At 32.4% G+C, this 24,977-nt stretch overlaps 1 protein-coding gene across 2 annotated transcripts in view; it reads left to right on the top strand.

Moving 5' to 3' along the window:
- Positions 1-17,091, top strand: part of LOC127710204 (tolloid-like protein 2) — a 43,945-nt gene extending 26,854 nt beyond the window's left edge. Inside the window, exons 10-17 of one of the 2 annotated variants that reach the window (XM_052215962.1) lie at positions 4,942-5,064; positions 6,207-6,385; positions 9,454-9,637; positions 10,203-10,328; positions 10,682-11,023; positions 11,917-12,094; positions 14,958-15,030; positions 16,390-17,091. In XM_052215962.1, the coding sequence (XP_052071922.1) occupies positions 4,942-5,064; positions 6,207-6,385; positions 9,454-9,637; positions 10,203-10,328; positions 10,682-11,023; positions 11,917-12,094; positions 14,958-15,030; positions 16,390-16,545 (1,361 nt within the window). In that variant the 3' untranslated portion in view covers positions 16,546-17,091. The remainder of the gene's footprint in view (positions 1-4,941; positions 5,065-6,206; positions 6,386-9,453; positions 9,638-10,202; positions 10,329-10,681; positions 11,024-11,916; positions 12,095-14,957; positions 15,031-16,389) is intronic. The other variant, XM_052215963.1, reaches the window with a different exon arrangement.
- The last annotated feature ends 7,886 nt before the right edge of the window (positions 17,092-24,977 follow it).

Raw genomic sequence — 24,977 nt, 5'->3', positions numbered from 1 at the left:
ATATTGCAATACTACTATTATTTAAAACCTTACTGATTTACATCGTTTATATAACATCCTCATGCGCAGTAATTCAGTCCTGGTCAGCGCTCAAAAGTGATCAAACAGCCATCAGATACCAGGCTAATGATTTAGAACGTCAATCGCGCGTTTCGTCTATTTTAAACATTTAATAATTATACCAATGGTCGTGACACATTTTGCGGGAACAACGTTCACCAGGTCTCAGCTTAAGACAAAAAACTTTGGAAACCAAAAGCTTTGGAAACCAAAATATGTCGGTCTTCGATTTAAATTCATGTTTTCTACCGACCATTTTGATTGATAAATCCGTCAAACTATTTCATTTGCGTATTTAAAAAAGTAGAGGGTGACACTTCTTTATTAATACGTGTTGAGTCTTTAGTTAAATAAAGATGAAATAGTGAGTCGAATCAGTATTTTTTTGAGGATTTTATTTTCATTTGCTCATCATAGTTTATCAATTAACCTTCAGATGTTTATTCAGTTTCTTGTGTTTCATTTGAATTTTGTACACTGCTTGTTAACTTGTAAGTAACAGTTTATAATTATCGGAGATGGAGCAGCTTTTAATATTTGAATTTTATTTTTAAATAAGCATAGCATGCATGATATAATGCTATAAGTATATACTGGCATCTGACATATTCCTATTATTGTTTATGAAATTTAAATTTCTAATTAGCTTGAAAGTCTGGTTTAAGGTATTGGTTAATAAAATTGAGAATGGAAACGGGGAATGTGTCAAAGAGACAACAACCCGACTAAAGAGCAGAAAACAGCCCAAGGCCACCAATGGGTCTTCAACACAGAATGGTTACAAAAGAAAATATACTGTTATGTATATTTACGTACTTTGAAAATATCTTTTTGCAAAATTTAACCTTTTTTACTTCAGAGAAATACTGTTTTCATCGTAAAAAGAAAGAAAAATGCAAAGGGTTAAATACTAAATCTGTTTAGGGTATAAGTCTAAAATGTTAAAAGTCTACGTTTAACAAGTCGCAAAATAGTCACGAACCCAAACTCTTAAAGTTTGTGATAACCTTATTTTATAATCCAGCATGTCAATTTTTGATTGACAAAAGGACGAGGGTTTCTTCTTCTTGTTTGTTTGTTTGTTTGTTTATTTTTTTATTTTATTTTTTAAACATTAGAGACATTTACATTCAAGATAAACATTCTAAATCTGGATAATTAATAAAAAATAAGTGTATTGAAGGCATTTTCTTCAATAAGACTCTTTGCTAATAACTTTCTGTTTTAGATTTGCATGGAATTGACATATACAATACTTCTCTTTTTGCATGTTTATAAATAACTGAATATTAGTATGCAGTCATTAAGATTTACTTCAATAAAATTTGGAACGGGACTAGTTACTTTTATGTAGATGTACCTTGACAAAACGTTGCCACGAATAAAACGAATAAAAGAATATGCAACGATTGTTTCATGATAGAGCTGCCCGTGTAAGAAATACAGGGTGCTGAAAAAATTGACATTTGAATACAGTATTCAGTATACAGACTCCTAGTTAATATCTGTCTGAATAACATTATGGTTTATACAATACAGGCGATAATCATACGAAGCTTGATGATGATTCGCAAGTCCATTTAGTTTCAATGGTCTGACGTGTTACCAAGTACTTTTGATTCATGGTCTGCTGAAATTTTCAAATTACGAGGCATACTTTGCACAAGCTTTAATTCATTTTGAATTGACTGTTTCTGTTTTTACGTTTTTAACAACTTTTTCCTCGCTGTTTATACATGTACTTCAAATATCATTATTTATGTTCTGTTTATATCCTTTAGGTCTGTTTATATCCTTTAGGTCTGTTTATATCCTTTATGTTCTGTTTATATCATTTAGGTCTGTTTATATCCTTTAGGTCTGTTTATATCCTTTAGGTTCTGTTTATATCCTTTAGGTCTGTTTATATCCTTTAGGTTCTGTTTATATCCTTTAGGTCTGTTTATATCCTTTATGTCTGTTTATATCCTTTAGGTCTGTTTATATCCTTTAAGTCTGTTTATATCCTTTAGGTTCTGTTTATATCCTTTAGGTCTGTTTATATCCTTTAGGTTCTGTTTATATCATTTAGGTTCTGTTTATATCCTTTAGGTTCTGTTTATATCATTTAGGTCTGTTTATATCCTTTAGGTTCTGTTTATATCCTCTAGTTCTGTTTATATCCTTTAGGTCTGTTTATATCCTTTAGGTCTGTTTATATCCTTTAAGTCTGTTTATATCCTTTAGGTCTGTTTATATCCTTTAGGTCTGTTTATATCCTTTAGGTTCTGTTTATATCCTTTATGTCTGTTTATATCCTTTAGGTCTGTTTATATCCTTTAGGTTCTGTTTATATCCTTTAGGTTCTGTGTATATCCTTCAGGCTAAAATGCTCTAAAAATATTGTTGTGCGAACGTTGATCAATATAATACGTATTTTTTCTTAAGGACTATATGTCCTCTTGGTGATTGGTATGTTAAAATAGTTTGATGACGTAGACTAACTGAATGAAAATAATATTTTGGGAATTTCGTGCGTTCGAAGTGCTTTCTTGAATTTACCTTTATCAGGAACGCTCAATCCCAAGAAAACCAAGGTTGTATAAGTCCTGGAATACTTAAGGAGCTATATGACCAACATAGACCTTAAAAGAATATAGCTAAATCCATCTAAAGTAAACTTTGTCTGAGGCCATTTGGTCTTGATCGTTTTGAAATTGCTTTAATTATCTCAAGTAATTTTGGACATATGACATTTGCTCTTTTGTAAATAGGTAGGGTCATCGTTACTTCTGTGCCACTATCCTCAGATAGTAAAAATAGTTATTAACTTGGTCGAATTTGCTAAATCGTTTTGTGTATATTGTGTTGATAACGGTTGAAAAATTTCGAATTTAGTCCTTTGCTGCACAAAGGAGAACATCGGTTTACAACTGCATATAATTCGCATGACTGTTATTGTTGTCAAGACTTTGATCTCTGATATTTAAGGTTAATAGTAGTGGGTCATTTTGCTCTTGGGAAGGTTTTTCGATGTTTTTTCGCTCGGACGCATATAATTCCGTCTTAAAGTCTGATCACGATAATAGGTAGTGTATATGCCAAGTATAATGATGATTGAATAAAAAAAATATGGATAAGTTATAACCTCGCTTTAAAAATCAATAAAGGATCGTATTGATAAATTTTTACGTATGTAATGACAAATAAATAAACTAATCATAGATACCAGGATTCAAATTTTGTACGCCAAACGCGCGTTTCGTCTACCAAAGACTCATCAGTGACACTCGAATAAAAAAAATCTAAAAGGCCAAATAAAGTACGAAGTTGAAGAGCATTGAAGACCCAAAATTCAAAAAAAAAAAAGGTTTTGCCAAATACAGCTACGCTACGGTGAAGAACCTGACCTGTAAAATCAATTTGTATTTGACATGAGACTTGGCGATCAATATAAATTTTGATTCCTCCAGTGAATAACATATACTCAGTAAGTATCATGTTCATTGTGTTTATGGTTACCCATCATCATCGACATGTAATTAATCTTTGATTAAAGAACAAAAAATCACCAGAACAAAATATCAGCAGTGTTCCTTTCGTTATATTATGGTAATATTCTTTTATTTTGATGAGGTGATGTTTAGCCACGTACACATACAAACACCACAAATGTACTGGACTTTAAATATATACACTTTCACAACGTCTGTTAACGCAAAAAAGGTATATAATATGTATTCGGACGTTTGGTCTTTAGAAAGATTGGAATGTTATAAATTATTGACGCTGTTCATCGTGCTTTACAAATATATCAGATGCTGAAAAATATTTTTCTAATATCAACATGATATGTAAGGAATTCTATATGTTAGTACAAAACGGAATGAGTGAAGATTGCTGTCTGACTTATTCCTGAATTAACGGTATTAAACATATGAAGAATTCAAATCTAATGTAGTTCATATGTAAAAAAATATAGATTTGATGATGGAGAAAAGTACTTCATCAAAAGTCGTGACTGATTATACTAAATAGATAATTTAACATAATTATGTAATAGCCCGATATTTTGATATTATTATCACCTTTTTATCTTTCATATTTAAAGTTGATTTGAGTTTATCATTATTACGAAGGACGAATTATTAAAAATGTAGTTAATGCATTCGGCATTGAAAACGTACTTCACCTTTACGATAATTCAACATTAGTACACGTACGGATCTGGTGACATGAAAATAGAGTAAGTTGAAAGATAGGCAACATTTTCCATTGCTTGCGCATTAGAAAATTACAGACAAAACAAATGATGAATTAAAAAAGAGACAGAAGATACCCAGGGAACATTCAAAATGATTTTACTTGATCAAATATACCAATTACACTTTACCCATCGGATTTTTTTTATTCTTTCATGTATTACGAAAACCGCTACGCTTGTATTTAAGAATATGGTTAACAAGTCCACTTTACTCATGTATATTTTCGGTATATTCAACCACAATAATGAAAGACCCTTTTCCTATCAGCAGATTAATTATTCTAAGTTTGCTTTCAGGAACTGCAAGCATTCGTTAATATGATATTGCTTATTATATTGTAATTTCTTACGCTTGTATTCTTTTTTTTTTTTTTTTTTATCTATAATAGCGTTTTCAAATAGTTAAGTGATTTTCCTGTACTAAGTATTGTTTTAAGTTGTTTTATTTTCATTTGCAATTCCGCTGTACTGTCTTTTGGTTTTTCTTTGGCGTTGGATTTCTGTATCATTGGCGAATACACAAGTTTCTTTAATTCATCTTTATTTTTCTGTACTGACTGCTGTATGATTAAAGAATAAGTGATGACAACTGATGTCATATTTTTTCTCATTTTGATTCATTGCATAATGTTTTATAGAATATGATGAATGTGCCACTGATGACCATGGCTGTGGACATATTTGTGTAAACACACTGGGAAGCTACAAATGCGAATGTAAAATAGGCTATGAATTACATAGTGATGGAAAGAAATGTGAAGGTAGGTCATATAGACTAGCGAATACACCAGTGTAGTCGGTAGACAAAACATGCCATTCGATATTGATTTACCGTGTCAGGGTAATGTTACCAATACCACATTTAATTTCATTCGTAAGATATAAAATTAATAACTATTAGAAGTATGCAGGTTCATGTAATCTTTTCGAAACTACACAACGTGTGTAGTCATTTGTCATCAATAGTTAATATAAAGTTTTCCTATAGGGTAAAGTTGGTCCAACCCAAGCATGTGTACATTTCATATCAATAGGTTAATTACCAAACTCCAATGTAAGTTCAAAATTCTAAACGCTCGACTATATTAACCAACGGAACGAATACTTGTTTTCAGTAACTTCGAGCATTCTCTAATTAGGGGTTTTCAAGCTTTTTTAATCCATTTTACAGTTATTTTAGAGATCTTTGATTTTTAGTTGGAGAATTTGGTGGAGGAAGCAGATCTTTGAGGGTCTTTGTTTAGTTTATTTGGAGAATTTCGTGTGGATGGCAGATCTTTTATGGTTCTTTATAATCGATTCACAACTTTTGTAGAATTGGGACGATTAATAGCTTTACGTATTGCATAGACAACCATTGGTATTTATTATGATATTGCATTAACATACCAGTTTTAAGGAGAATGTCAGTTCCCTGTTACGTCTGTTTCAATGACTGCTGAAGATCTCTGTTGTTTAAATAATTAGATATTTTCATTATAGATCATATACGAACCTACAGTACACTGTTGATATTTATAATTTATTGTGCTTAGATATATATAAAACTACATGTCCCTCAATTGGAAAGATATTTTCAGGCTTCAATTTATGACATGCTATGATTTATTGAAGTAATTATATTGTTAAATGTACAAGGTCTCTGGTTAGGTCTGATTCTAAAGTTCTCTTATATTATTCACATTCCAATACACGGGAAACTTTTTATATTATTGTTCTTAAAACTATTGTTTTTGGGGTTATTGCATTTTTGCTGTTAAGCAGGTGAGATACATCTCTATTTATTTTACTTTTAATAAACACATGTGATTATATGAATCAACCATTTTTTCCTACTTTCCATATACATGTTTACAATCTAATATTACATTCCCATTTCAAATTAAGTTTTCTTTTTTTGCAGATGCATGTGGTGGTTATATCGATTTATCCAATGGAACAATACAGAGTCCATCATTCCCAGATTTATACCCGCCCAATAAGAATTGTGTTTGGCAAATTGTAGCACCGGACCAATATCGTATAACGCTTAACTTAACTCATTTCGATATGGAAGGAAACAATGTTAGTACAAATAGCCCGGTAATGTTTTTAATACTATATGCTTGATTTGCTGCTAAACCTGCTTCGTTTGCTGCTTGGAAAGGTAAAAAAAACTCAACGTTAGTTGTCCTGCTTGTTTGGTACTTACAAATTATAAAATCCTCCGTCAGTAGAGTAAAAATAAGATGTGAAATAGTTTCACTTACAAACATATGCTTAATGAATGCAAATACTTGCTTCGTAAGGTAACGAGTTAGGCATATAAATAGTTAGGTTAATTCTTGTTCAAAGTGATGTTGTCTTTAAAGAAGATGCATGTTAACATTAGAGTATCATTTAAATCGGTGTATTTACATGAAAATTCTCATTTCTTGTTTAAATGTAAACATTATTTAGACATTTTCTGATTTTAATTCATATTACACAAATAACGGTTGTTTACATTATAGAACGGGTGAAACATAGATGTTATAAAGTGTCCGGAAATAAGAATATGTAATAGAGAGGCGAAAGATTTCAAACTCATAAGTCGAAAATAAACTGACAACGCCATGGTAAAAAAAGAAAAAGACCAAACGACAAACAACAGAATATATAAAACACAACATAGAAAACTAAAGACTGACGACACGAATCCCATAAAAACCGGGGGTGATCTCAGGTGCTCCGGAAGGGTAAGCTTATCCTTCTTCACATGTGACACCCGTCGTGTTGCTCATGTAAGTACAAACCCGGGGATAAGTCCAATTCAATAGGTCACATTCGGCGAAAAGGAGGACGGGGTTGTGGTTACGACGATAGGAACATATTCGTCGTCATCTGTGAAACAGATATTCCGTAACGGTCAACCAATTCGTAATAGTGTCCGTAAAATATTCGAATGGATGATTTTAACATCACCTCTTCGAACTCTTGGTTTGATAGCTTCCTTGTGAGCAGCAACCCTCTATCAAGGAAATCATGATAGGAAACGCAAGCTCTTGAATATCGATTCAACTAGGAGATACATACAATGTACCCCATATTCAGGCGCTGCTGAAATGTTGCTACATAGAAAGGGAAAGTTCACAATTGAAAAGCTGAAATCATCTCTTTTGTCGTAAAGTTTTGTTCTCAACCGACCCTCATTGTCAATTTCTATGTGTAAGTTTAAGTATTCAAAAAATATACCAACAAAGTTCGAACAAAAGGTTATTTGCTTTTTATCGATCTTGATGTATTCTATATTTAAAACAACTCTATTGAGAACTGTGATTATTTTGTTTCCATATTGTGAATTCTCCTTTACCGAGAAAGCAACATGCTTAAATCACATACTTATGATATATATCACAGTTCCTTTGCTTCTCAAGATCTGTTCCATTATAATTATATCCATCAGAGAGCACTACCCCATACGACTGTCATACAAGTGAGAGGTTTAGCAGGCTATAAAACCAGGTTTAATCCACTATTTTCTACATAAGGAAATGCCTGTACCAATTCAGGAATATGACAGTTATTTTCCATTCGTTTGATGTGTATTTTTTGTTTTTTTTACTTTATGCACATAATTCGCTCTTTAAGTGTTTATCATGCACTATAGTGCTCATTATACAAAAGTTTGAAGTCGCTATTTGTTAGTGATGAGTGTTCTAAGGTTGACTGTAGATACATTTCCTTAAATGCCTCTAGTATAAAACCGATTTTTTCTTGGTCTTGAAGGATAGAACAGCAGAAAAGTTGTCTGATTTGTAAATCTACCGATTGTGTAATTCCCTTTTATACCTCGTTTTAGTCTGCATTCGCATAGCAGTTGATGTATATATTGGTTACCTTGTCGACAAACCCATTCTCGCTCCTTTGCAGATCAAATGAATCCCTCAGGGTTTTTCTCTTGGTTTCTACATCGGCAAACTGTTGTTTTTATTTTTATTTAAAATGGAATTTCCCCTTATTGAAATTTAGATCTTTGTTATACGATGTGTACAACATGCCTACCTTTACGGACCGCATAAATATCACTGCCGATACAGAAACATATTTTCAACAGCTTTAGTCTTAAGTGTTTAGCGTTTATTGACTGTTTTTCATGTCTATCCATACATTTGTCTGGCTGCTTTATTTATTGTAAAAGGGAGGCGAAAGATACAAAAGGGACATTCAAACTCATATGTCGACCACAAACCGGCAATACTTTGGTTAAAAACAAAACATGACGAAAAAACAAACTACAGTCTACAAAACACAATATAAAAAAGACTGAGCAACACGAACCCGACCAAAACCGGTGCTGATCTCATGTGCTCTGGAAGGATAAGCATATCCTGTTCAATATGTTGCTGATGTATGTACAAAACCGGTAATAAGCCTTAATCGGTAGGTCACATTCGAGGAAAAGAGGACGGGATTGTGGTTACAACAGGTGGAACATATCCGTCGTCATCCAGTGGTTTATTTCCCATTCCATCACAGTAATTCAGTATCTACAACTTGTTGAATACAGAATTCTTCATTCCTCATCACTTCTTTATTTCAAATATGGCAAAAAGTAAAAAAAAAACATCTTGTTACATTATTCGTTAATAAACTTGATAATGCCTGATAAATCTAACAGAAAATGGCACGTTCTGTGTAAATGACGGACAATATCCCCTGAAAAAAGACGTTTACAGAAATCATCAGTTGGCTGATTTAAGAAATTGTATTTAATCAAGTTCCATATATAATACATTTTATGTAGTCATAGTAGTTAATACTGTATAATGTGCTCTTCACTTGATACTAAATATTTTACGGTATGAAAACATTGTACTGTTTGACGAATATTCCGTTGTGAATACACGAAAAATGGGTAGTTATCATGCAAAAAATTCTATATAAAATTTAATAGCAATATCAGATGACGAAAGTCAAAATCCTCGTTCGGAATTGCTGTAATGAAACCATTTTTGTGTGTGTATAAACATCATCCAGAACACTTAAAGTGAACAATTTCTAAGTCAAAGATGTATGACAATAATGTTAAAAGGTTAAAAATGTAGTTAAATGAAGGGCAACAAATACTGTTTATTATTGATAAGTGGCAAAATATAAATTATATAACATTGAAATCATTCATTTTCCAGCAAGAATGTGAGTATGATTCAGTTCGAGTAAGTAGTGGGGTAGGAGCAGAAGCCACAGTTCATGGTATCTTTTGTGGATCGCTTCTTCCTGTTCCAATAACATCTGATGGTAACACACTCAGGATAGAGTTCAACTCAGATAACTCAGTACAGAAAACTGGATTCAAAGCCCTTTTCTCAACAGGTTCGTTCATTCAATGTTTACTTAAAATATATTCGTAGAGATGAAACGTAGTTACGTTTAGTGTGTCAATGTGTCAATCTTTATTGTCCTTATAAATTGATGTGTGAAGGAAGATATTAATAGGTTGTGGCACGAAATTTCTAATGATATCCATACATTTTGAAACTAGGGTAAATAATCCTGTGGAATATAAAAAAAATACTTCTTAAAAAACCTTTTAGATGTTATAAAAAAAAAGGTTCATTTCAGTCATATTTTCAAGTTGTTCTTTTATCTCTCTGTTATCAACATTATCGAAGATCCTTTTGATTTTGTATGTTAATTTTTCCTATGAATTATTGGTAACATCATAATAGAAGGATCGAGTACAAATAAAACTACTTTTTACACATATTTTCATATCGGTTTGTCATTTTCCTGATTTTGACGCTTGCTACCCTATATGAGTTCGAAGCCTCATATGAATGATGCATGAATGCTGGAACATCCAAGTTCATTTAAGTAGAAGTTTTTGCAATTTCTATTTTTCTGTATTCTATCAAGCTATTTTGGAATTCCTTTTCAGACAAGGATGAATGTGCTATCAATAGAGGAGGGTGCCAGCATATTTGTAAGAATACTGTTGGAAGTTATGAATGCGCATGTCATAATGGCTACACACTTCACGAGAACCAGCATGACTGTAAAGAAGGTAAATATCATTATCCTTTTATTTTCAACCTAAAGACATTACATCAGATGTCTTTAGTTCCAGTTTGTGTTTAGTAAATTTAGCGGGCTTCAGCCGGCCCCTTAACAAAAATGTGTACTAGTTCAATGAAAATGGACGTCACACTAAACTCTCAAACATATAAATGAACTAAAATTAAAAAAACGTACAAGACTAGTTTGAATTTTAAAAGTTAAAAGTACTATTGTTCGGAATTAATGAAACCTCTTAGCTAACAGCTATCACAGTTAGAGTCAACAATAAATTTGAGTTGCGATTCTGCCGATATCATATGGCTTCAAATATAACATACACTTTGCTTCTTATGTTAACAGGTGGATGCCAGCATAGAATCAATGATCCAGACGGTGAAATAAGTAGTCCAAACTGGCCGGACTTCTACCAGAGTAGGAAGGACTGTGTTTGGTACTTCAGAACAACACAGGGACATCGAATTAAATTAGAGTTTAATCAGTTTGAGATTGAACCCCATCCAGAGTGTAACTATGATCATATAGAGATATTTGATGGAGACAGTAGTAATGCTAGGAGTCTTGGCAAATATTGCGGAAGTAAAACACCCAGACCGATCCTGTCTAGTGGCAATACTATGTTTATGTTATTCTATTCAGACGCTTCAGTCCAACGGAAAGGATTCCTTGCTCAATATTCTTCAGGTTACTGTTTTTTATTTATTTTATATGTAATGTCACTACCCTTTTTCTAATTCAACCATGAATTTATGCTTTCTTTCTTTTGTACACTGAAGATTTAAAATTGTTCGATTTCTCAGATGCTTTAAATTGAAATAGATAAAGAGAGGTGGTATGATTTTCAATAAGAAACTATCCACCAAAGACCAAGGACATGGATGAAAACAACTATGTGGCTTTACATGATGATAAAAAAATTGAAAACAACACGTTTAATAATTTCATGCGTCCGAAGCGCTTTTCTGGATTTACCTTCATCAGGAACGCTCGATGCCAATCATTTGAAATCCGAGGGATGTATAAGTATCGAAACAGTTGAAGAGCTATATGACAAAAATACCTAAAACAAATAGCCAAATTCATCTAAGGTCAACTTTGCCTGAGGGAGTTGAAACCTTAGTTTCTTTATAATTTCAAAATTTATAAACGGACAATTTTAGAAAAGTTTGTTATAAATCATGTCAGTACCGAAGTACTGACTACTGAGCTGATGATACCCTCGGGGACTGATAGTCCACCAGCAGAGGTATCGACCCAGTGATGTAAAAAATTGAAAATAACACGTTTAATAATTTCATGCGTCCGAAGCGCTTTTCTGGATACCTTCGATAGAATAAGTATACTCTTAGAATTCTATATGTTAAAATAATGCATTCATAAACATGGAGATGTTGGTTAATCTCAACGTGACAGTTATTCAACATTGCAAGCTAACAGAAATAAAAATCTATATATCAACATCCGGCATCGATGATAGGACAAGTGGTGACATAACTTGCATATTTCATTTGTGTTAGTTAATTTTTATTCTCTGTATCCGTCTGATTAACATTTTTCGTAATCTGAATCTTTTTCAGTCTGTGGGTGTAGATTAATAGCAAAAGACACTCAGCAGTATTTGTACTCGCATGCCAAATTTGGAGACCAGAACTATGACAATAAAATGGAATGTGAATGGAGAATCAGAGCATCCAAAGGAAAACACGTTAAATTCTACTTTGTATCGTTTGAAATCGAGGATGAAAGCGAATGCGAGTAAGTATTTCCAAGTCATGAAAAGATATGATACCGCTTTATGTTTGCATGACATGCATTTCTGGAATAACCTTCAACAGGTGCGCTAGAGACCAACATTTTGAAAAATAAAAAAAATATTAAACATCATTAAAAACCCAAAATGCCTTCACATAAAATTTATTAATATAAATTATACTGCTGGTTTTGAACTAAGTTCCGTTTGCCCCTTATGGCTGTCTTATTATATTCTTCTTAGACATGTTGCATTCTATTGCTTTGTTAGAAACAGAAAAGTATAAATAAGACTTCTTGTTTTTAAGAATTTGAACTGAAAATAGAATGAATGTTTTTAATTGATTAGATGTTCACAAGACAAATATATGTAAGTTATCAATAATAATATTGTCAACTTTTTCCCATACACATTGTAGTATATTTAAGGTTATCAAACTATTAACAAAGAAGCTGCAAAAACATTCTCATAACCTTGTTTAGATTACCAGCACGACTTTTCTAAAAAAAAAATGTCAACAAGCTTCAAATATTTTTGTTTTTCTAAGCTTTCACAGAATGCATTCAGCTGACTTCGTGATTCGCAATTACCATACTATTTCCCGTTGATTTATTGAATATTTATCAATACTTATAAGTGGCGTAATAATCTGCCATGTTTTTGTCTTTTGTTCGTGTTCTCGTCTTTGTCCTTTTCGTCATGCTATTGACTTTCTTTTTTCAACTCATGATAATATTTGTACCCCCAAGACGTTTTCTTTTATTATACATTTTGTAACAATTATTTTCTAGACGTCGTCGTTTCTGACTGCTTAGACAGGTTTACCGTTAATATCGTGACTTACCCATATAGTATCAGTTGCTTTATAATATGATGTGTACTTATATGTATTCTCACTCGGCGAAGACACCGTAACAACTTACTTCAATTTATCTTTGCTTACGATTAATTTATCTGAATTTTTGTGAAGCCGTCAAATCGGATCCATTTTTAATGTTTGATAAAAATTAAATATAGTTTTCTAAGAAAAATTATACCGGCCATTCGCGTTAACTGTCATGCTCAAAATGGATTAGATTAATTAAAATCTGTATTTAATTTTTGTATGTTGGCATTTTCAGTTATTAATGTGTTCAAACTGCCATAACCATTACCATCACATATTTGTAATTTATAAACATTTCTAAGGTGATGCAGTCTAAACAGTATTAGAACTAATGAATTCATCGGACAATTTGAGAGTAAAACGTCATAACGCGTCATAATTTATAACTAGGGGTGATAAGACAATACTAGGGTGGGACAATCTAAACAATATCAGAGCTGATTAATCCATCTGACAATTCGAGAGTAAAACGTCATAACGCGTCATAACGCGTCATAACTAGGGGTCATAAGACAATACTAGGGTGGAACAATGTAAACAATATCAGAACTATGAATTTAAAGAAATAATTCCAAGGTGAGGTTATGTCAACAATGTGAGAACTGGAAAATCCGGGAAACAATACTGAAGTAAGACCTTCAGCAACTTCAGAACTGCCTCTCTTTACGAGACAATATTAGACTGAATCCTGGGGATAATCATACAATGTAATATTGTAAAACATTTCACAGCTGGAAAATCAAGGGACAGATCTAAAGTGCATCGAAAATTGTATCAACGTCTAGAAATGCAGGGGGACTACAAGAATGAACTACGTACGTTAACAATACCACAACTGGGAAATACAGGGGACAATTATAGAATTTCACAACATAACATCAGAATTGTGTCTTCATAGGACTGTACTAGATTGAAGCAATGTTAACCAGAAATGAAAAAATCGATACGATTAAATGAGAATGAAACAATTTTAGAAATATTAGACTTGGGAAATCGAGAGGCAAATACAAGAAAAAATTATCTTAAAAAGTAATAATAGATTGGAAATCTTATGGTAAATATTGGCAGCAGATAATGTAAATAATAGCAGAACTTGATAATCTAGAGAGAAATAACAGAACAAAATTAATAAACAATATCAGAACTTTGGAATACATAGGAGACATTACGAGAACGATATAACATAAACAATGTGAGATATTACAGTAGATAGAGCATACTTGAAAACTATGTCAGAAGTAGAAAATACTAGGGAACATAGATGTATTATTTTCGATTGTCTAGTTGTCAATCATACTTATGTCTTATGTTGGCATTGTAAATAGTGAATCCGGAAATCCGGAAGACAATTTGAGACCGTGCATAAGCGAACACATGCTGAACCAATAGTGGAAATATGTCTTAATTCATGTTGATGACGTCCGCAGCCTTCATGTAATTTGTCCTATAAAGTTCACGTTTATATTAACATAATGACTAAAGGTTCATAGAGTCAACGTTTGGAACAATCTTCACTCTCTACTCTATACTATGAAATACACGTTATATGTTAACTCTTTATTTATCGTCTACTCCTTCTTGGTTATATACTAAAATGAAATAAGCATGTCGATTTCACAGACACGTTGCTATGTTAAAAGATCAGGAAAATAACTGTATAGTTAATTACGAAAAATATGCTTCTCACATGGCAGACAATTTATTTTTCTATTTATTGGCAACCTTCAAAGATAACAACATTTTCTTCCTGGATTCACAAATCAACATTGTTCTATTTGTAGTAGGTAAAAGTATTCAAAACATGGCATTTATAGTGTAAGTTAATGCGATTCCAATATGTTTTTGTTTTTGTATTTTACTGTTTATATAAGTGGGTAAACCCCATTGTGTATATACAGTATATTAAACTTTGATTCGTCACTATGTACAAAAACATTTTACCAAATGGCAATGAAATGATATTTTGATATCTTTATTAACAGTTATGACAATGTTGAAATATTTGACGGCGCCTACGATAGAGACCGGCCTATTGCAAGTTATTGTGGAAGCAAGGTTTGTATATTTTTCCGTTGAAATTATCGGTTGTTTTTATATTCAATAACGTTTTAACTGAAATATTCCTCTGTTAAAAATATACCTTAGATAGGAGATAAAAACATTATATTTTTGTTCATGTACGATCAACAGTAAAAACAAATCAAATATTATTCTATTCAAATATACTTCACAATAGATATATTATATAAATTGTGTTACTACACTTAAACTAAAATCTGATATACAGTTCAGTTTTATGTTCAGTTGAGAAAGATACCAGTTCGTTTAAAGTTAATCCAAATGATGTATGTATACATCATTTCCTAGAAACAATTAAAAAAAATGCATGTTGCTTATAACCTCGGCCAATTGTTCCGAGCTTAAACATTCCTTCATCATGCTCTAAATTGTAAATTTATTCAATGCATGAGTTTTAATATGTATAATATAAAATAGTATTAAGTAAAACGAATATCGAAAGGATGTCAAGCATTACACATATTCCCCAGTTTCTTCTAATTGGATTAGTGGGCTGCACATGGTTTTAATTATCCAATTTACTTTCATTTTCATGATCATTTCTACATAATGTGTTCTAGGTGAGCCTATCAAAGTGTTACATTTATAATTATATCATAATAACGTAAGGACGAGTAAAAAAAGATCCTACTGTTTTAAACATACATATTTTATGTCAGTTTTATGATGAAGTATAGCGGTTAGAAAAATCATGTTTTCATATTTCTTCAATATGTCTCGGTGAGTGCAAGATATGTCTGATATTTTTATACCAGGTATGAAAAAACGAACAAAATATATAATACAGAACGTTATTCGTGCAAATCATTAAGTTCTGCACTGAGCTATAAAAATCTTACTTAAAACAGTGTATAGTCTTTAACAAATACAGGGTGTTTTTTTCGCTTTAACAAAGGTTTTAATAGAATACATTCAAAATTATATGAATAAAAGGAGACGAGTGGTATGCATTCAATGAGACAGCAATCACAAAGAAAAAGAATAGATTAAACGACATCTATATGTCAACATACAGACAGGTGTATATACAATATATCAGTCCCTTAATATCCCAGAGAATGTGAATGAATTTTAAAAAGACTAAAAAAGAATTGTCATCAACTCCAAATTCCTCAAAAGACAAAAACACTTAGATTTTACAAAAGACAAAAACACTCAAATTTTGATAAAAGACAAAAAAACTAACAAAAGACAAAAAAACTAACAAAAAAGACATAAACACTAAGATATGACATAAGACAGCCCTTCACAAGGTTTTTGACTTGGAATAGGCACTGGAATAGTTTTTTGTTTCTGCTGCTTTACATTTTTAACAAGTTGAAGTGTTATTTTTAGATACCAAAGGAGGTTATCTCTTCGGGTGAAGATTTATTGGTGAGGTTTCGATCTGATGATACTATAAATTGGAAAGGATTTTCTGCAATATATATTGAAACTGAGTCAGAGTTTGATGAGTTTGGGGAGACAAAAGAACTACCGCTACTGGAGTGATTACTTTTAGCTAATGAAAAATGATAAATAAATTACGAAATTCTATTTCGAAGAAAAAGAAGTAAATTCTTGTAATTCCTTTGTTGTCTTAGTGGTTAACGAACAGGCAACAGTTAAAAGGTAAACGTTTTCGTTGTTGGAATATTTTTTTTCGGATGATAGTTTAGACATTCTTTAATTTAGTCTTCAGGGAAAAGGACACAAAAATCTTTGTTCAAGATATTGACAATTGTTGATGTATGTAAACTGTATTGTATTGCACCATGTATAGTTTTTTGAAAGAGAATTTACAATTTACTTTTTATGCAACTGTGCTTAGTACTTGCACAGTCCGTAAAGGATTTATATTTCCTCTATTTGAGGAGTTTTTTGTTGTCTTTGTTTGCATGAATTAACGAGGATGAATATAACTTGTCTCATATTTGTTATGGATATGTTGTTGATTATTTGTTATAATTTACTGTTGTATATACACATATGTAACAATCAAGAATTCGATGTCAGCAATAAACTAAATAACTTCTTTGTAATATAATGGTTTTAGTGTCTTTTATGTTGTATTATAACAGATGGTATTTGGTGGAAAGGCATACACCGGACCAAGAAACTTTATCAGCAACAATGACAACAAATACTTTATTAGATAAAGTGTTGCCTCTTTTTATATCCCCCCAAAAAAACTTTGCGAGGATCAAATCGTCATCGCTTTGTCCATCCATCCCTTTGTCCGTACTTACGGAACAAATCGAAGAAAAAGAAGTAAATTCTTGTGATTCCTTTGTTTACGGTTATTAACTTAAGTATCCAAAGCTTATGTAGATTGAAAACATAGGAAAGGAAAGAAACCTATTGTACTAATACTAAATAATTCATTAGCACAATGATAAGTTATCAATTTTAAATATATTTGTGATGATCCGGTGTTAAGTCGTAGTCGGTGATATCACGTCCATGAAACTTTAAAAGAGATGACTACAATTTGACCTTTTAGAATCCGCGTAGATTGCGTAGAAACATACTTCAGCCCAAGGCTATGACGTTTACCTTGAAAGTTGATGCCGTAGACATGACTTTCTTCTCATAATGGCAAATTCAGATAAATCCAGAAAAGCGCTTCGGACGAACTCAAAAACATGCATCTGTCGTATCACTTTTGATTGTTAATGCATAGATCATGATGAACAGTAAGAGAACTCCTTATATGAAGGTTCATCTAGAATGTAAATAAAAAGTTAACACTGGGAAATTTGAAGTCATTTGTATTGTCATAAAGTTGTTCACACTATACTATCTATAAAATTGAGAATGGAAATGGGGAATATGTCAAAGAGACAACAACCCGACCAAAGAGCAGACAACAGCCGAAGGCCACCAATGGGTTTATCACTACGGAGCGACGCAAATCTTGCATTGTCTGTGGCATCCATTTAAAATGCAATCATCATTGAAACAAAACTTGTTATTGCTAGAATGATATACGAAGTATAAGAGAGAAAATGATACTATGGTTTCTTTCTTAAAACAACGCTACACATATCCCTTCAAAACGTTTTAGGACACAATCACGAATTGGTTGATCGTTATGGAATATCTGTTTCACACAAGACGACGGTTATGTTCCAATTGTAGTTATCAAAATCCCGTCCTCTTTTCCATAAATGTGATATCACCGATTTTGTACGTACATGAGCAACACGACGGGTGCCACATGTAGAGCAGGATCGGCTTGTCCTTCGGAGCACCTGAGATGATCCCCGTTTTATGGTGTGTTGGTTTTGTGTAGGCTTTAGTTTTCTGGTCATTTTTCGTTTTTTTGCCATGGCGTTGTTAGTTTTTAATCGACTTATTAGTATCTTGCGCCTCTCCTTTATATATTCAAATCCATAATATTTTTAATCGTTCGTTGATATTTCGAATCACATACAAAATTGGGTGCTTCACAATTGTATTCAATATAAAAAGGAGGAAATGTGGTTGATTGCCAATGAGACAACTATCCAACAGAGTAAAGTTTGGAATACAAATATTTTCTTATGTCCTTTTTGCAGTTGGGATTCTACTTCGTCAAAGTTATCTTCTCATTACGCCACCGAATATTTTCAATAATGAAAATGGAATCCATTGAAAGGGTGACGCGCTGTAAGTTTAGCTCTTGATCGCCGATAAATGAATCATTAAAGCATCATAACGATCATTATGTGACAGTTGTATTTTAAAAGACAAATGTACCCAGTAGTCAGCACTTCTGTGTTTACATGAATTATCATTGATATGGTCATAATTATAAATTAACTGTTTATAAAACTTTGAATTTTTGAAATACTAAGGCTTTTCTACCTCAGGAATAGATTACCTTAGCTGTATTTGGCAAAACTTTTAGGAATTTTTGGTCCACAATGCTCTTCAACTTAGTACTTTATTTTGGCTTTTTAACTTTTTTATTCGAGCGTCACTGATGAGTCTTTTGTAGACGAAACGCGCGTCTGGCGCAAATACAAAATTTCAATCCTGGTATCTATGATGAGTTTATGTACCCAGTAGCTATTAAGCATCATTTAGTGTACTTTATGCTTTTTGTCAACTTAAAACTATTGTCTGAGCGGTTGTCAGGGTGAATTTTACGAAAGTTCCATAAACAAACAAAAAATTAATTAAATATTTTGTGGAAGGACAGAATAAAAATTTTCAAAGGTTGAGACTAATTACCCTAGATAACAAAGTTAGGCCCAATAAAGATCCACTGATAATGTCTGTCGTCAAGTGCTTTTGGTATAAATTTGTCATACAAACACACCTACTCTGTTGTTATGACTCATTATAAAGGTATTTCCCTTGAACCATATATTAATTTTTTTAGTAATAAGAATTTTTAATGTTATTATATCAACCTGTAGCCTAAATATATAAAAATAATAGAATCTGAAGCGAGATATTGTACCACTTATTTTTGCTTTACACGTTTTTTAAGACAAAACAGTCAACCAAAACACGCTTGAATATAAAAAGGTGTACTCTACTTTCTCTTTTCGATGAGATTAATGCCCATTTTACAATGTTTTTTCCAAAAATCTGTTGCCGGGTGCAGAGATGCAAATTGATACTTTAAAAAGATCGATCTTATCGTTCAGTAGAATTTTTGTCGGTGGAATTTATGCTTATGCACAAAAAAGATCCACATGTATTTGTACTTACCGTAATCGACTGTTTTGTGAAAATTTGTCTTAAATATAAAAGTTTTAAAATATCTCGGAAGCTCCATAATATAATTTAAGTATAAACATGTATATTTATAAGACGCATAAAATCCTAAATTATGCACCTGCTTTTTAAACCTAATAGAAGCAGATGTAAATAATTCAAATTTACCAATTTGGCCATGTTTACCTTATCTAATAAAGAGTTCTATTTTTTCTTTAATTACAACTGGAAATCAGACTGTTTTGTTTATATAGCTCTTTAACTATTTCGGTTCTTATACATCCTTGGTTTCAAATATTCGGCTTTGAGCATGAAGGTAGATACAGAAAAGCGCTGCGGACGCATGAAATTTATAATGTGTGATTTTTATTTTTTGTAAAAAAAAAACTATAACCTGGAGCGCATGTAAGAACGACTTTCACAATAATTTGACATCTGAAAATAAGATTAAGATACTATGTAATTGTGTAACAAATCTTTGTTAAATACCAAGCAGGTAATATACACTTAATATTCCTATTCATGTGGGACTTTAAGCAACTAACATTCTGTCAACTAATTATATGTTTGTGCCTAGTTGTTGCCAACGTTGGTATATTGTCAAACAGTTCCCGAAAAAACGTTATCAATTAAATAATTGTACTCAAATTAAGGTTGTAACTCCCTTAAGCGAAGATGATTTCGGCTCTTCTGTTTCGGTCCTTTCGCCTGTCATCTTTTTAAGTATTTGAATTATTTGTTTTCCATTATGAAGATTATTTTTGAAACACATACTGCGCGCACTGATATATGTATCGTGCGTTTATGTATAACATACAGCCAACCTCAACATTATGATTGTTCATTTATTGTTAAGCGTATTACGTCGTAGCTGTCAATCAATATCAATATATCACCAACTTCAACATGAGTAAATGTGCCAATCAGTAGCTTAAGTGAATACAAGATTAACCTACAACTAGTTAATTATTCTCAGGCGACAGTATACAAATTAGAAGGTGGGGTGTGTTTGCAAATGAGACAACTTTCCATCAGAGAGACCAAATGACGATAAAGTTGGCAACAGTGATGAATTGGCTATTTGTTTTAGGTATTTTTGTCATATAGCTCTTCAACTGTTTCGGTACTTATACATCCCTCAGATTTCAAATGTTTGGCATTGAGCGTTCCTGATGAAGGTAAATCCAGAAAAGCGCTTCGGACGCATGAAATTATTAAACGTGTTGTTTTCAATTTTTTACATCACTGTGTCGATACCTCTGCTGGTGGACTATCAGTCCCCGAGGGTATCATCAGCTCAGTAGTCAGTACTTCGGTACTGACATGATTTATAACAAACTTTTCTACAATTGTCCGTTTATAAATTTTGAAATTATAAAGAAACTAAGGTTTCAACTCCCTCAGGCAAAGTTGACCTTGGATGAATTTGGCTATTTGTTTTAGGTATTTTTGTCATATAGCTCTTCAACTGTTTCGGTACTTATACATCCCTCAGATTTCAAATGTTTGGCTTTGAGCGTTCCTGATGAAGGTAAATCCAGAAAAGCGCTTCGGACGCATGAAATTATTAAACGTGTTGTTTTCAATTTTTTACATCACTGTGTCGATACCTCTGCTGGTGGACTATCAGTCCCCGAGGGTATCATCAGCTCAGTAGTCAGTACTTCGGTACTGACATGATTTATAACAAACTTTTCTACAATTGTCCGTTTATAAATTTTGAAATTATAAAGAAACTAAGGTTTCAACTCCCTCAGGCAAAGTTGACCTTGGATGAATTTGGCTATTTGTTTTAGGTATTTTTGTCATATAGCTCTTCAACTGTTTCGGTACTTATACATCCCTCAGATTTCAAATGTTTGGCTTTGAGCGTTCCTGATGAAGGTAAATCCAGAAAAGCGCTTCGGACGCATGAAATTATTAAACGTGTTGTTTTCAATTTTTTACAAGTATTAGTAGTTTACCGATGTTCAAATCTCGTCAATCGATTAAATAGTTACATCAAAACTATTTTGGCCGGCATCATTTTCAAATGTGCATGAAATAGAATAACTGATATGGCAAATTGATCTCCTAAATTAGTTCTTTGTTCACAGTTTTATTATTGTATTGATATGATAAAACGCATTTCGTTCGTAACTTTTCAGTATTAGGTTTTGTTTTGCAAGAGTATGTGCATATGTTTTTTCGTGATGGAATTAAAAAAAACTTTGGAAAAAATCATGTTCGCTGCATTGCTGTTGTACACAAATAGTTTCAAAATTCCTGGATCTTTTGGTCAGTAAAGAATGCGTGAAATGCAATCACAAACCTAATATCAATTGCTTATTCTCTATGCATTCCAGGTTTCATCACTACTTTTGATAGTTAAAACAATAGAGGGCAGTCAGAAAAACATTCCTTAGATCATATCCAGCCAATGTCATGCTATTTATCAATGATATATTAATTCAGATATTGAAGTCACAAAATTATACGTATTTGTATAACCATACACCTGTTGAAAACCATTTAATTAAAAATTACATAAGTTGTACATGGCGTATGAATTTGGTATTTTTGGATAGGTTAAACTACAAATATACTATTATGAACAAAGGAAGATAACTCAAATTCATAAAGTGTAACTTGCATTAATGTGTTTCATTGTTAAATACAGTTCAATGTTTAATTCTGATTGATTCTTTGATTACTTACTGAGAAAAATAATCATCAAATACACCAGGCTTTTTTCGTCGACCTAAGACTCACCGTAGAGCCCGAACTAAAACAATTGGAAAGCTAAAGTTAAAGAGCATTAAAAGTTGTGCAAAATACGACTAAGTTACCTTGGAGTAGAAAAACCTTATTGTTTCGAATAATTAAAATTTTATAAACAGTAAAGTTACAAAAAAACGAAAATATCAATGATATTTCATGTCAACGCAAACGTGCTGACTACAGGAAGAAAGGAAGCTCTGGACATAGTAAGAAGGCTGAAATGTGTGAATGTATGGATAAAACAAACATTGTTCTTAACGCACTTCGCAAAAACTTAAGATAGTTGTAATTGATCTAAACAATGTCTGATATCAATGCATCTTCTGTTAATATAAAAGATCAAGGCTATTGAGCTGTCAAAAACGAAGTCGTGGCTCAAGTCCATTATGTCCTCACATGGTTAAGCTGTTTACAATGTATAAATGAATATACATACATAATAATAAACAATGTGTCGTAAAACAAAATTCTAGAGCTATTCGTCAAACTTAGAGACCACTTTGCTCTACTAGTTATTTTATTTCAAACCCCTTTGAAAGCATTCTGGATTGTCAATATACCATCAATATATTATGCAATAAAAGACTGTATAGTAATTTATCAGTGATTGTCGCGCCATTATCAACCTCAAATAAAAAGTCATGTTAGCTCGTTTCCCCACGGTTGCAATAAAAATGTAGAACTCTTGGTGTAAAGGAATGTAAAAATCATCTTGATGTATTTTTTTCTTTTGTTTTATTCCTGTGTTTCAAACCAGCTTCGTTCTATTAACTTTAGAATATGCTATTAAAATGTGCGCTCACTCGAGTATTGTATTGTTATATTTTTGTTCTGTGGAAAAGACTACCTAAGTCTGTTTACTTGTGTCTAATCCATTTTTCTTTGAACAAATGAAATATGATTAGACTATATCAAACTCAAATCATAATCTGCCGATCAGAAACCTTCATGAGCTTTTTTTTAACAAGTCACTCACCACAGCAAGGTAAAAACTGAAAAGCGCTTCGGATGCACGAAATTTATAAAGTGTTTTTTTGTTCTCTACAATTAATCATCAAATAGTATGTTAGTGATTTTAAATACATTCCTTGCCTCATAATGGTATTATCTAAATATCGAGAAACTAATAGAATGTCATTGATTGTAAATGCATTCCTTGCCTCTGCATGGTATTTTGTACCAAAATTTGTATCAAATACCAAATAGTAGGTCAGTAATTGTAAATAAGTCGCTTATTTTAAGAGAGTTGATAGATACCAAATGGACATTCAAACTCATAGGTCGAAAATAAACTTACAACTCCATGTCCAAAAAAGAAAAAGATAAACAGACAAATAACAGTACACAAAACACAACATAGAAAACTAAAGACTGGGCAATACGAACCCCATCAAAATTGGAGGTGATTTCAGGTGCTTCAGGAAGAGTAAGCAGATCCTGCTCCACATGTGGCACTCGTCGTGTTGCTCATGTTAATACAAACCCAGAGATTTCTAATTCGGTAGATCACATTCAGGGAAAAGAGGACGGGATTGAAGTTTCGACAATTGGTATCCGTTTCATAACGGCCAACCAAATCGTGATGGCATCTGTAAAAATTTACGAAGGGACGATTTCAATTTCACCACTTGGAACTCTTGGTTTGATAGCTTCCTTGTGAGCAAGGAAATCATGGTAGGAAATACAAGATCTGTAATATCGGGAGATATATATTCCGTATGCAGGTGATGCTGGAATGTTGCTACATAGAAATGGGAAGTTAACAATTGGGAAGCTGAAATCATCTCTTTTCTCGTAAAGTTTTGTTTTCAACCGACCATCATTGTCAATTTCTAGATGTAAGTCAAGATATGAGGCAGACTTAACTGTATCTGTTGTATCCTTATCTCAAGTTCGATGGGATAGATGCGTTCAACATTGTCAGGAAATTTTGATCTATTTAGTGAGAGAACATCATCTACATAGCGGAAAGTGAAGTTATTGGAAACTGCTAAATTCTTTTCTTTCTTCTGAAGAAGTGCCTGTGTGAAGTCAGTCTCATACGAATAAAGAAATAAGTCGGCAAGAAGAGGAGCATAGTTGGTTCCCATGGGAATGCCGTCCTCTAAACGTAATAAATATGTTGTAAATCAAGAAATCAAGCATCTTGATAATGTCAGTTTCAGAGAATTTTGTTTGAATCAGAGTGGTTTTTTACAAAGTACGATTTATCCCTCCTTAAGACAAGATACTTGTATCTACGTTGGCCATTCTTTTTTATTAAACAAAGCAGGACCAACTCTTTCAATTTGTCTTTTAGTGTGGAATGGGGAATACTTGTGTAAAGTGTAGAACAGTCAAATGTTTAAATACTATTGCAAAATGAAAGAGTCTTAGATTGTGTGTACTCTCAAAGATCTTTGGAATTTTTTAGTATCCACATCTGATTCACGCCGCCTCTAGAATAGGTAGTTTCACAATAACTTTGAAGCCCT

Source organism: Mytilus californianus, unplaced genomic scaffold (genome assembly GCF_021869535.1).
Source record: "Mytilus californianus isolate M0D057914Y unplaced genomic scaffold, xbMytCali1.0.p SCAF_7, whole genome shotgun sequence".
NCBI lineage: Eukaryota > Metazoa > Mollusca > Bivalvia > Mytilida > Mytilidae > Mytilus > Mytilus californianus.
The sequence above is the reverse complement of the archived record's forward strand: the minus strand, read 5'-3'. Positions and strand labels throughout refer to the sequence as shown.